We start from the raw sequence: 14,798 nt of genomic DNA on the forward strand, positions 1-14,798 counted from the left end.
ACATCTTGGCCATGTTCTGTTATAATCTCCACCTGGCACAGCCAGAAGAGGACTGGCCACCCCTCAGAGCCTGGTTCCTCTCTAGATTTCTTCCTAGGTTCCTGCCTTTCTAGGGAGTTTTTCCTAGCCACGTGCTTCTACATCTGCATTGCTTGCTGTTTGGGGTTTTAGGCTGGGTTTCTGTATAGCACTTTGTGACATCAGTTGATGTAAAAATGGGATTTATAAATACATTTGATTGATTGATTGACACAACTGTGGGAAGCATTGGAGGCAACATAGCCAGCATCCTTGTGGAACGCCCTTCGAACACCTTGTAGAGTCCATGCCCCAACAAATTGAGGCTGCTCTGAGGGCAAAGGGAGGGGGGTATGCTGTTTGTTCTCGGTGTTTATAAACAAAGTCACAGACATGGCTTGATGACATTTTATTGTTGTTTTCAGCAGTTAGATCCATGCACCACGTCTACAGTTATATATTCCACCAAGCTGCAGTGACAGTGTTAACTGATTTTTAGTGAATAACATTCTGACCTTAAGTCTTAAATATACTTAATTTACCCTTGGGATACAAAGAAAGCATTAGATTATGAACGAGCACAGAAAGAGAGAGGAAGAGAGATGGACGGACTGGCTGATGGACGGACAGACATGGCAACTAAATCAAGAGTCAAGTGCACTGAAGACAGCAAAGATAAACAGACATTCCAGGCCTTTACCTACTCTAGTCCAGTAATTGAGATACAGCATCAACATTAGAGCCATTATAGACACTAGTCAGTGGCCATCCCTTCACAGGGTTAGCTGGGTTGTGAGGAGTGGTTGACACCTCACAGTACCCTTCAGGGGGAACTGAAACAGAGATTGAAACCTTGAGAGGAGGGAGCACACATGCTGACCCTGAGAGCAAAGCAAGGCAAGTGTTACAGTAAGATCAGTACAAGACCGTTACAGTACAGGAAGCATGTATGATTGGTAGAATTCCCAGCAGTAGTAGACAGCAGACTGAAGTGTCCTCTGTAGTGAGATAGATCTCCATGAGGTAATGCCACAGTCATAGTGAATATAGCTGTTGATTGACTGAGTGATTACACAGACTGATGAGATACTGTAGGACAGGGTTCACTAACTGAATGTGCAGGCTTTTGTTCCAGCCCTGCTCTAATCGCCATCTTCAGTCTGGACCATGATTAGTGGACTCTGGTGTGTTACTATAGGGCTGGAACGAAAGCTTGCACACCCAATAGCTCCAGGACCACCTAGTAGCTCCAAAGTTGGAGACCCCTGCTGTAGGTTGACTGCTAGTTGCTAGAACTGTGAGTTGCAGCATATACAGTCCAGTTCAGAGCAGAGGCAAGATAGAGAGAGTAGTATTTCCAGAACAGAGTAGGGATGAGTGTTTTCAGAGCTGTTACACGACCAGACAGTAACTAAACCACAGCTAGCGCACACACAGCAAGCCAAAAACACACACCACATCTTTTCAATATCCCCCAGCCCTGCAAATAGCAAGAAATACAAGACTGTTCACAGTTTTCTTTTTGCTCAGATTATAATAAGAAATGCTTCAGTGTTCCACGTGTTTTTTTACGCACCACTAAAGCTATGGTGCGTTGGTGGACAGAAGCATATCAACTGAGGCCAGACTTTTGTCTTACTGTACTATATCATCCACATCTGTAGATGAGTAGGTTCTCCAGTTGCAGGATGCAAACATTTAGACTGGCTAGCTGAGTTCTACATAGCGATTGTAGACTCCTGGTGAACAGCAGCAGTACAGCGTGTCAGTGGTGCTGTGATGATCATAACCGACCACCACTAGAAACACTGACAGAAAGAAACTCCTAACGTAGTCGTTACAACAAATAGGCAAACGCTGCCCCTAACCACTGATACAGGGTCAGATTACATTTTCATCTGACCAAAGGTTAAGGTTAATGAGAGTTAGAATAATCTGATTCTAGATCTGTGGTTAGGTGCAACTTCTACCTAGAGTTACAGCTGTGTAACAGTATACAGTATATACAGGAGGAGGTGTTCTCCAGTGAAGGTGCTACATGGTCAGTGTTAACCACATAATTAATGCTACAGGAGGATAACACAACCATATTACATCAGCCTCCAAACACTGACGCACCTTTATACACAATATCATACAGCCAGAGCATAGAGAAAAAGCTTTACTTTACTGGGAGAGTATTAACCGTGTGTGTGTGTGTGTGTGTGTGTGTGTGTGTGTGTGTGTGTATGCACATGTCAGTGTGTGTTTACATAGGGGAATTCAGCTGTAGATGTGTTGAGTTGTAGATATAAGGGGGGAGCCAGACATTGAGCAGTTGCTCTCTGTGGAGTCCAGGTGTGCATGGGGATGGCCTCTCCCCTGAAGAGAGAGGGGGGGGGGGGGGTGGAGCTGGTCCCACTCTCTAGTTTTGGTGAGGAAGGAGGAGAGCAGAGACCCCCCTGCTGCTCCTAGCTTCTCTTTTCACCCAACAGCCAATAGTCCTATACAATACCCTGGCGAAAGAGGATAATGAATATTAGAGCAGAACTGCACAGTGTGTGGGATATGCAGTATGTGTGTGTGTGTGTGTGTGTGTGTGTGTGTGTGTGTGTGTGTGTGTGTGTGTGTGTGTGTGTGTGTGTGTGTGTGTGTGTGTGTGTATGTGTGTGTGTGTGTGTGTGTGTGTGTGTGTGTGTGTGTGTGTGTTCCCTCGTTACTAGACGTCCAGTTTGCCAGGGCTGAGGCTGTGGAGAAGCTGGGCGGACCTGGGGGAGGAGCTAGTTAAGGAGGCGGGGTTATAACCCTGTATCAGCAGGTTCTTGTTGAGGTCTCCCATGGCTGCAGCACTGCCTGGCTGCAGCCTGGGGTAGGGGGGTGTTTCTGGCAGGGTGGTGAGGTCCAGGAGGTGCTCCAGGGTTCGGGCGTTACTCATGCTGTTTAACGCCTCGCTGACGGGAGAGAAGTCCTGAACGATACCCAAGTCATCCCTGGACACAGGGCTGGGGAGACAGATACAGTGTGAAATATGCCTGTTACCACATGGGATTGTGTGTGCATTTGCATGCATGCGTGTATGTGTGTGTGTGCAGCTCACCTGACGTCCATAGACTGTACCCCGTCAGACAGCTCGTCCCCTCCACAGGTCTTTCTCTCCAGGGGGCCCAGCGTGATGAGGGGGGACTCATCCTGATCCAGCTCCCTGACCTGCCCTGCCTGGCCCCTGTTCACATCACATACACCTGAGAAAGAGGGGAGGGGGTTGGTCACACCTAGTAAGTAACTCAAAACCTGCATGCATTGATAGTCAAGAGTAACACAAAGTAACAATACAACCCTGTCCACCACACGGGGGAGCTCTAACTGTGCCTGCCGCTGAGTCACCCTGCAGTATTTACTGTGTGTGTGTGTTTGTTTATACCTGAGGATGAGGAGTCCTTTTCACTCTTACGCGTCCTCTTCATGATCTCCTCAATCCGCTGTGGACACACACACACACACACACACACACACACACACACACACACACACACACACACACACACACACACACACACACACACACACACACACACACACACACACACACACAGGAGTTTAGGGACACAGCTTAAATGGCAGCATATTCGGGATTAAGGTATGTGTGTGTGTGTGTCTGTGTGTTAACCTTCTTCCTCTGCAGTCTCTCCTGCTCCTCCTGTACCTGCTGCAGCTCTCTCTCCTGCCTCTTCCTCTCTGCCTCCCTGTGAGCACGCAGACACGCCTCCTCTCTCTACACACACACACACACACACACACGCACACACTTCATTAATTCCCTGAACTGATTAGAATTTAGGAAGCTCTGGGTCAGATATAATATGTAGGATCAGAGAGCAAAAGTAGGGAGTGAACTCACCTGGCTACAGTTTCCTTTTCAGGGCTAAAAGCACAATGTGGCAGATAGAGCCATGTATATCAACCACATAGATCTGAAACTGCTAGAAACATGGCAACATGGCCTCGGAGAGGTCACATATTGACTATCTGTGACTAAACATCTTCGTCACATGCAGCGGTGATGCCCAATGACTGTATATATGAATGGGCAAAGCCATCGCATCATGTGACACCATTCATTCCTATGTAAAGACTCAATAGCGCATTGAAGCCAAATAGTTAAGATGGCGTGTCATGGAGGCATAACATGAGCAGTTTAAGCTACTCCAGGAAGTGACGTTGCAGGCTAGCTCAGTGCTGCCCCCTCTCATTGAATAGCTCAAGTTGAAGGCCGACCGTGGTACTGCAGGCTACCATTATCAAAGAAATTATCGTTATAACTTCTTGTGTGTGAATTTAAAATAATCTGCTCAAGGACACAAATATGGTGTATTAGAAGCAATCATTGGTACCAAATGTAGTTTTTTATTTACACAAAGATTCACCACGAGGATTGCCATTTTCCCATTCACTAGAATGGATGTTCCTGTTTGCAATGCCTGCAGTACCACGGTTGGCCTTGAACTTCTGTGGCTTCAATGTGAGGAGGCAGTCATTCTCCCCTGTTGTGAAGTTTAAGCCCTGAGCCCTGACCCCTGACCTCTCGGTCCAGCTGATCCTGCATGTCTTTCCATCGTCTCTCCTTGGTCCTTCTCTCCTCCTCTTCTCTGCTCTTCCTCTCCTCCTCCCGTCTCTCTCTCTCCCCCTCCCGTCTCTCTCTCTCCTCCTCTGCTCGTTGTGCCTCTCTCGCCTGCCGCTCCCGCGCCTCCTGCTCTCTCCTCAGCTCCTCCTCAGCTTTCAGCCTGCACACACACACACACACACACACACACACACACACACACACACACACACACAAACACACACAGTAAATACACAATACTTAGCTTGATCCCCTTGTTCAAAGACGCTTAGACCTTACTTTTTGACATTTTCAGTGGTAATGTTAACAAACACGCCCCCATAAAGAAAATTTGAATTAAAAACAGGTTCAGCCCCTGGTTCGACCGTGATCTGGCAGTGTTGCTCCACCTCAAGAATTCCATTTGACGAAACGCTCGGCACACGCATACTCAGGCTGACTGGCTCTCGTTCAGGCAAATTAGAAATAAGTGCACTCAGGCTATCCGAAAGGCCAAAGTTAGTTACTTTAAGCAGCAGTTCTCTCTCTGTGGGTCCAACCTCAAGAAGTTCTGGAAAACGGTTAAAGACCTGGAGAATAAACCCTCCTCCTCCTCCTCACAGCTGCCCATGTCCCTTAATGTTGATGATGTGGTTCTTACTGACAAGAAGCACATGGCTGAGCTCTTTAATCACCACTTCATGAAGTCAGGATTCCTATTTAACTCAGCCATGCCTCTTTGACTGTCCAACATTTCCTCATCTCCCACTCCTTCTAATGCGACTAGCCCCGATGCTCCTCCCTCTTTTTCCCCTGCCCCGCTACAAAGTTTCTCCCTGAATGCGGTCACTGAGTCCGAGGTGCTAAAGGAGCTCGTTAAACTTGACTTAGACCCTTTCTTCTTTAAGGTTGCTGCCCCTATCATCGTCAAGCCTATCTCTGAACTTTTTAACCTGTCTCTCCTCTCAGGGGAGGTTCCCATTGCTTGGGAGGCAGCCACGGTTCGTCCTTTATTTAAACGGGGAGATCAAGCTGATCCTAACTGTTATAGGCTAATTTCTATTTTGCCTTGTTTATCAAAAGTGTTGGAAAAACTTGTCAATAATCAACTGACTGGCTTTCTTGATGTCTATTGTATTCTCTTGGGTATGCAATCTGGTTTCCGCTCAGGTTTCGAATGTGTCACTGCAACCTTAAAGGTCCTAAATGATGTCACCATTGCCCTTGATTCTAAGCAATGTTGTGCTGCTATTTTTATTGACTTGGCCAAAGCTTTTGATACGGTAGACCACTCCATTCTTGTGGACCGGCTAAGGAGTATTGGTGTCTCTGAGGGGTCTTTGGCCTGGTTTGCTAACTACCTCTCTCAAAGAGTGCAGTGTATAAAGTCAGAACATCTGCTGTCTCAGCCACTGCCTGTCACCAAGGGAGTACCCCAAGGCTCAATCCTAGGCCCCACGCTCTTCTCAATTTACACCAGCAACATAGCTCAGGCAGTAGGAAGCGCTCTCATCCATTTATATGCAGATGATACAGTCTTATTCTCAGCTGGACCCTCCCCGGATTTTGTGTTAAATGCTCTACAACAAAGTTTTCTTAGTGCCCAACAAGCTTTCTCTGTCCTTAACCTTGATCTGACCTCCAATGACCTCAAACAAAGGTAACGTGGTTTGGTCAGAAGAATGCTCCTCTCCCCACAGGTGTGATTACTACCTCTGAGGGCTTAGAGCTTGAGGTAGTTACCTCATACAACTACTTGGGAGTATGGCTAGATGGTGCACTGTCCTTCTCTCAGCACATATCAAAGCTGCAGGCTAAAGTTAAATCTAGACTTGGTTTCCTCTATTTTAATTGCTCCTCTTTCACCCCAGCTACCAAACTAACCCTGATTCAGATGACCATCCCACCCATGCTAAATTACGGAGACATCGTTTATAGATCGGCAGGTAAGGGTGCTCTGGAGCGGCTAGATGTTCTTTACCATTCGGCAATCAGATTTGCCACCAATGCTCATCACACATCACTGCACTCTATACTCCTCTGTAAACTGGTCATCTCTGTATACCCGGCACAAGACCCACTGGTTGATGCTTATTTATAAAACCTCACTCCCCCTATCTGAGATATCTATTGCAGCCATCTTCCACGTACAACACCCGTTCTACCAGTCACATTCTGTTAAAGGTCCCCAAAGCACACATATCCCTGGGTCGCTCCTCTTTTCAGTTCACTGCAGCTAGCGATTGGAACGAGCTGCAACAAACACTCAAACTGGACAGCTTTATCTCCATCTCTTCATTCAGACTCAATCATGGACACTCTTACTGACAGTTGTGGGTGCTTTGTGTGATGTATTGTTGTTGTCTCGACCTTCCTGCCCTTTGTGCTGTTGTCTGTGCCCAATAATGTTTGTACCATGTTTTGTGCTGCTACCATGTTGTGCTGCTGCCATGTTGTGTTGCTACCATGTTATTGTCATGTTGTGTTGCTACCATGCTGGGTTGTCATGTGTTGCTGCCATGCTATGTTGTTGTCTTAGGTCTCTCTTTATGTAGTGTTGTGGTGTCTCTCTTGTCGTGATGTGTGTTTTGTCCTATATATTTAAAAAATAATCTCAGCCCGCTGTCCCCGCAGGAGGCCTTTTGCCTTTTGGTAGGCCGTCACTGTAAATAAGAATTTGTTCTTAAATGACTTGCCTTGTTAAATAAAGGTTCAATTAAAAAAGTATTAAAAAAATACACATATCCCTCTGTACATCCTTCTGACCCGACAAACACACACACACCTCTCCTCCTCCTGTCGTAGTTTGTCCTCCTGCTCTTTCTGTACTCTGGCCAGACGCCGCCTCTCAGCCAACAGTCTAGACGCCTCCTCAGCATCCGTTGTCCCGGCAACGTTCCTGCCTGTGGGCGTACCTGGAGAATCTATGAGGAGGGAGCAAAGGGGAGAAGGTGGGGAGCGGTGGAGTAGAGGGGGAGTGGGGCAGAGACATAGAGACAGAGGACTCTGGTGTACAGCAGACACTGATGAAAGCAGTTTTCTCTGAAGCATTCTGTTGTCTCCTCTAGGGTGGCTCAGGTTGCAGACTCTCTCTCTCTCTCTCTCTCTCTCTTTCTATCAATATATCTCTCTCTCTTTCCCTCCACCGCTCTCTCTCCTCTCAAGGGTAAAGCATATATCAGTGGTGAGTTCTGAACACAACCACGAGCACACTCGCACATGCAATCACGCGCGCACACACACACACATACCTACCTGCCGCCAGGTCTCTGCTGCAGGACTTGGGGATCTTCTTCTCTGTTGCGTCCAGCTTGGAGGACTTCCTCTCCAGGGTTCCATGACCCCTGGCCTCATGGTTGCCCTCGGTTACCGGGGGTCGCTGGCGGAGGGGGGAGGGAGGGTACTGTCCCGGGGAGCAGGGGGATTGGGCACGACTCTTAGTCGACCTCACCCTGTAATAACAATTCACTTTACTTGTATATTTTATACTACGTAGTAGGTATAGCTTCTTTACAATAAGTATATATTATAATTCAAAATAAAAAACAGGAAAACCAAGAAACCTTTTGGGAGTGCCCACTGCTTTGCTATGGGCTCTGGGGGAGGAGCTTCGGGTGGGCGTGGTCGGAGATTCGAGGCGTCTCATTGAAGAGTCAGTCAGACAGGAGGTGGGGCCTTTCTCTGTCTAAAAACACAAAAGAAGAAGTGAACGTGTGCTCAGAATAATAATGTAGTAATATAAATGCATTTACACACATCTATGGTACTGACTGTGGGTGTTCTGGGGGTCTTGTCCTCCGGGGGTCCATTGCTTGCCTTCCTGGAGGGGGAACATTTGTAGGCCGGTCGCTGGGGGCTGGGGGATGCTAAGCGAGGGGACACACCACACACTGCATTGTCATAATAGGGCAGAGAGACAGACAACGAAGAAGAAACACACAAGAGAGAGTCATATTATATACTGTTGCTTGGCAACACACACACCTCTTTCTGGTGAGTGCAGGGAGGCTGAAGAGTTGGAGAGGCGTTTAGTGATTGGCTGGTCCGGGGAGGGTGGTGTCAGGAAGTCACACACTGCAGAGAGTTGCATGAGAAAGAGTCACCCCAGAGGGACAGGAAGAGGTAGGAGTCTTCTTAACCCACAAGTACTAATACTACATTCATATTTTCTCTACCTTCCATGAACTGTACACTCGTTCACTTCCCCTAATGGGGAGGGTTCGGATTGGACTGAAATATGGTGGGAACTCATATATGCATATGACACAAATCACATTACACACACACATGACATTACACACACATGACATTACACACAAACAGGAGACACACAAATCACAATACACACAAAAAGGAGACACACAATACACACAAATTACACACAAATCACATTACACACAAATCACATTACACACAAATCACATTACACACAAATCACATTACTCACAAATCACAATACACACAAAAGGAGACACACATTACACACAAATCACATTACACACAAATAGCATTACTCACAAATCACAATACACACAAAAAGGAGACACACAATACACACAAATCACAATACACACAAATAACATTACACACAAATCACATTACACACAAATCACATTACTCACAAATCACAATACACACAAAAAGGAGACACACAATACACACAAATCACAATACACACAAATAACATTACACACAAATCACATTACACACAAATCACATTACTCACAAATCACAATACATACAAAAAGGAGACACACAATACACACAAATCACAATACACACAAATAACATTACACACAAATCACATTACACACAAAAGGAGACACACAATACACACAAATCACATTACACACAAATCACAATACACACAAATAACATTACACACAAATAGAAGACACACAATACACACAAATCACATTACACACAAAAAGGAGACACACAATACACACAAATCACAATACACACAAATAACATTACACACAAATCACAATAAACACAAATCACATTACACACAAAAAGGAGACACACAATACACACAAATCACAATACACACAAATCACATTCCACACAAATCATATTACACACAAATAGGAAACACACAAATCACATTATAAATAAATCACATTACACACAAATCACAATACACACAAATCACAATACACACAAATCACATTCCACACAAATCATATTACACACAAATAGGAAACACACAAATCACATTATAAATAAATCACATTACACACAAATCACAATACACATAAATCACAATAAACACAAATCACATTACACACAAATAGAAGACACACAATACACACAAATCACATTACACACAAAAAGGAGACACACAATACACACAAATCACAATACACACAAATCACATTCCACACAAATCATATTACACACAAATAGGAAACACACAAATCACATTATAAATAAATCACATTACACACAAATCACAATACACACAAATCACTATACACACAAATCACAATACACACAAATCACTATACACACAAATCACTATACACACAAATCACTATACACACAAATCACTATACACACAAATCACTATACACACAAATCACTATACACACAAATCACTATACACACAAATCACTATACACACAAATCACTATACACACAAATCACTATACACACAAATCACTATACACACAAATCACTATACACACAAATCACTATACACACAAATCACTATACACACAAATCACTATACACACAAATCACTATACACACAAATCACTATACACACAAATCACTATACACACAAATCACTATACACACAAATCACTATACACACAAATCACTATACACACAAATCACTATACACACAAATCACTATACACACAAATCACTATACACACAAATCACTATACACACAAATCACTATACACACATATAGGAGACACAATACTAGAACATTACTCTGCAGTTGTTCTTTTTTTAATATATTGATTTATTTATTTAACCTTTATTTAACCAGGCAAGTCAGTTAAGAACACATTCTTATTTACAATGACGGCCTACCAACAATGACGGCCTACCAACAATGACGGCCTACCAACAATGACGGCCTACCATAGTTAGTGAACAACTATTCCACAAATTCACCAAAACCTCCGACACACTGATTGGGCTTCAGTTTGACTTCCGTGTTGTATAGTAAGAGACTAATGTATGTTCCATCTACACTGCATTCAGAAAGTATTCAGAGCCCTTGTCTTTTTCCACATTTTGTTACGTTACAGCCTTATTCTAAAATGGATTCAATTGTTTTTTCCCCCTCATCAATCTATACACAATAGCCCATAGTTCTCTGCAGGTCCTCTCAAGCTCTGCCAGGTTGGATGGGAAGCGTTGCTGCACAGCTATTTTCAGGTCTCTCCAGAGATGTTCGATCGGGTTCAAGTCCGAGCTCTGGCTGGTCCACTCAAGGACATTCAGAGACTTGTCCTGAAGCCACTCCTATGTTGTATTGGCTGTGTGCTTAGGGTTGTTGTCCTGTTGGAAGGTGAACCTTCGCCCCAGTCTGAGGTTCGGAGCACTCTGGAGGAGGTTTTCATCAAGGATCTCTCTGTACTTTGCTCCGTTCATCTTTCCCTCGATCCTGACTAGTTTCCCAGTCCCTGCTGCTGAAAAACATCCCCACAGCATGATGCTGCCACCACCATGCTTCACCGTAGGGAAGGTGCCAGGTTTCCTCCAAACGTGATGCTTGGTATTCAGGCCAAAGAGTTCAATCTTGGTTTCATCAGACCAGAGAATCTTGTTTCTCATGGTCTTTGAGTCCTTTAGGTGCCTTTTGGCAAACACCAAACGGGCTGCCATGTGCCTTTTACTGAGGAGTGGCTTCCGTCTGGCCACTCTACCATAAAGGCCTGATTGGTGGAGTGCTGCAGAGATGGTTGTCCTTCTGGTAGGTCCTCCCATGTCCACTGAGGAACTCTGTCAGAGTGACCATCGGGTTCTTGGTAATCTCCCTTGACCAAGGCCCTTCTCCCCAGATTGCTCCGTTTGGCCGGACGGCCAGCTCTAGGAAGAGTCTTGGTGGTTCCAAACTTCTTCCATTTAAGAAGAATGGAGGCCACTGTGATCTTGGGGACCTTCAATGCTGCAGAAATATTTTGGTACCCTTCCCCAGATCTTTGTCTCGACACAATCCTGTCTCGGAGCTCTACGGACTATGCCTTCGACCTCATGGCTTGGTGTTTGCTCTGACATACACTGTCAACTGTGGGACCTTATATAGACAAGTGTGTGCCTTTCCAAATCATGTCCAATCAATTGATTTTACCACAGGTGGACTCCAATCAAGTTGTAGATACATCTCAAGGATGATCAATGGAAACAGGATGCACCTGACCTCAATTCAAGTCTCATTGCAAAGGGTCTGAATACTTATGTAAATAATGTATTTCTGTTTTTTATTTTTTAGAAATTTGCTAACATTTCTAAAAACCTGTTTTCGCATTGTCATTATGGGGAAATGAGGGAGATAAAAAGTATTTAATCCATTTTAGAATAAGGCTGTGACATAACAAAATTTGGAAAAAGTCAAGGGGTTTGAATACTTTGCCGAATACACTGTATACATTGATACACATGGATTCACACACGGATCCTCTAGCACAAAGGAGAGAGGATGGTTTTATGTTAGTGTGTGTCTGAGTACTTGTCTCGAGGGATGGGGGTTGTCGAGACTTCTGCCTATCCTATCAGCTGTGTGTATGTGTGGTTAGACTGCTGCAGGCAGACAGGAAGTATATGAACTCTCTGCTCTGATTGGAAGGAGCTAGTGGACCCCAAGGACCAAAGGGAGACAACATGTGTGGTGAAAACAACCATATCCATATTCATGCACAGACCCCCCCCCCCCCCCCCCCCCCCCCCCCCATGGCCACACAGGAAGGCAGCAGAATGCACTGCAAAACACACAGCACACAATCTGATAGGACGAAGGATACTTGGGACAAAATGTAAAAAATGCATGAACATTATTGTGAATACAGACACAATAGAATAGAATAGAATTCTTTATTGCCCCGGAGGAAGAATAAATGTCTTGAACTAGCAATACAAAGCATAACACACATGCAGCCAAACACAACAACTGCACACTAAGGGTATCAGGTGGTCTGTACCGTTCCTGGATTGGTTGGGACTGGCAGCAGAGGCGGGATGATGAGGCAGAGCTGAGCCAATAGCATGAGAGGGCGGGGTCTTAGGGTTACCTGTTAGCAGGTGTGGCAGAGCGGAGAAAGCAAAGCATTACACACACACCTGAGTATAAAATGATACGTACATATGTACTGTGTACGCACACCTACACACACACCTGTGGTGCAATTGTATACATACATACCTATGAGTCTCTGATACAAACACAGACACACACGTGCGACTGGAGCCTGCATGCTACAGCATCAACTGATCTCAGTTCAAATCTACCATCCATCTGCTAGTTAGAACACCAGTGATGTATAGTAATGGTAGAGATCAGTAATTGCAGCAGAAGGGAAAAGGGTGGTGATACTCCCGACTGTACCAGGGTTGTATTCACTGTAAGAGACACTATACAGTAAGATTCTATACAGTAAGATTCTATACAGTAAGATTCTATACAGTAAAATTCTATACAGTAAGATTCTATACAGTAAGATTCTATACAGTAAGATTCTATACAGTAAAATTCTATACAGTAAGATTCTACAAAGTAGGACTATACCGTAGGATTCTATACCGTAGGATTCTATACCGTAGGATTCTATACTATAGGATTCTATACCATACGATTCTATACCATAGGATTCTGTAGAGTAGGACTCTATACCGTAGGACTCTATACCATAGGATTCTATACAGTAGGATTCTATACGGTAGGATTCTATACAGTAGGACTCTATACCGTAGGATTCTATACCGTAGGACTCTATACCGTAGGATTCTATACCAAAGGATTCTATACCATAGGATCCTATAGAGTAGGATTCTATACCGTAGGACTCTATACCATAGGATTCTATACCGTATGATTCTATACCGTAGGACTCTATACCATAGGATTCTATACAGTAGGATTCTATACCGTAGGATTCTATACAGTAGGACTCTATACCGTAGGATTCTATACCGTAGGACTCTATACCATAGGATTCTATACCGTAGGATTCTATAACGTAGGACTCTATACCATAGGATTCTATACAGTAGGATTCTATACCATAGGATTCTATACAGTAGGACTCTATACCGTAGGACTCTATACCATAGGATTCTATACCGTAGGATTCTATACCGTAGGACTCTATACCATAGGATTCTATACAGTAAGATTCTATACAGTAAGATTCTATAAAGTAGGACTCTATACTGTAGGACTCTATACTGTAGGACTCTATACTGTAGGACTCTATACTGTAGGACTCTATACCGTAGGATTCTATACCATAGGATTCTATACCGTAGGACTCTATACCGTAGGATTCTATACCAAAGGATTCTATACTATAGGATTCTATACCATAGGATTCTATAACATAGGATTCTATACCGTAGGACTCTATACCGTAGGATTCTATACCGTAGGATTCTATACAGTAGGACTCTATACCGTAGGACTCTATACCATAGGATTCTATACCGTAGGATTCTATACCGTAGGATTCTATACCATAGGATTCTATACCGTAGGACTCTATACCGTAGGATTCTATACCGTAGGATTCTATACAGTAGGACTCTATACCGTAGGACTTTATACCATAGGATTCTATACCGTAGGATTCTATACCGTAGGACTCTATACCATAGGATTCTATACAGTAAGATTCTATACAGTAAGATTCTATAAAGTAGGACTCTATACTGTAGGAGTCTATACTGTAGGACTCTATACCGTAGGATTCTATACCATAGGATTCTATACCGTAGGACTCTATACCGTAGGATTCTATACAAAAGGATTCTATACTATAGGATTCTATACCATAGGATTCTATACCGTAGGATTCTATACCGTAGGATTCTATACCATAGGATTCTATACCGTAGGATTCTATACCATAGGATTCTATACCGTAGGATTCTATACCGTAGGATTCTATACCGTAGGATTCTATACAGTAGGACTCTATACCGTAGGATTCTATACCGTAGGATTCTATACCGTAGGATTCTATAAGGT

General features: G+C 44.0%; 1 protein-coding gene across 6 annotated transcripts in view; it reads right to left on the minus strand.

Annotated features, from left to right (window-relative positions):
* Positions 1 to 412: 412 nt before the first annotated feature.
* LOC129859054 (MAP7 domain-containing protein 2-like) overlaps positions 413 to 14,798 on the minus strand; it is a 25,601-nt gene continuing 11,215 nt past the window's right edge. For 3 of the 6 annotated variants that reach the window (XM_055928392.1, XM_055928393.1, XM_055928397.1), the window contains 11 exons: positions 12,757 to 12,846; positions 8,582 to 8,671; positions 8,369 to 8,463; positions 8,161 to 8,282; positions 7,853 to 8,049; positions 7,383 to 7,521; positions 4,577 to 4,778; positions 3,665 to 3,769; positions 3,419 to 3,476; positions 3,095 to 3,239; positions 413 to 2,999 (listed from right to left, as the gene is read on the minus strand). In XM_055928392.1, coding sequence (XP_055784367.1) covers positions 2,717 to 2,999; positions 3,095 to 3,239; positions 3,419 to 3,476; positions 3,665 to 3,769; positions 4,577 to 4,778; positions 7,383 to 7,521; positions 7,853 to 8,049; positions 8,161 to 8,282; positions 8,369 to 8,463; positions 8,582 to 8,671; positions 12,757 to 12,846 — 1,526 coding nt within the window. In that variant the 3' untranslated portion in view covers positions 413 to 2,716. Of the gene's footprint in view, positions 3,000 to 3,094; positions 3,240 to 3,418; positions 3,477 to 3,664; positions 3,770 to 4,576; positions 4,779 to 7,382; positions 7,522 to 7,852; positions 8,050 to 8,160; positions 8,283 to 8,368; positions 8,488 to 8,581; positions 8,672 to 12,756; positions 12,847 to 14,798 lie in introns of all 6 variants that reach the window. The other 3 variants (XM_055928394.1, XM_055928395.1, XM_055928396.1) reach the window with 3 other exon arrangements.

This window comes from Salvelinus fontinalis, chromosome 7 (assembly GCF_029448725.1).
Source record: "Salvelinus fontinalis isolate EN_2023a chromosome 7, ASM2944872v1, whole genome shotgun sequence".
Classification (NCBI taxonomy): Eukaryota; Metazoa; Chordata; class Actinopteri; order Salmoniformes; family Salmonidae; genus Salvelinus; species Salvelinus fontinalis.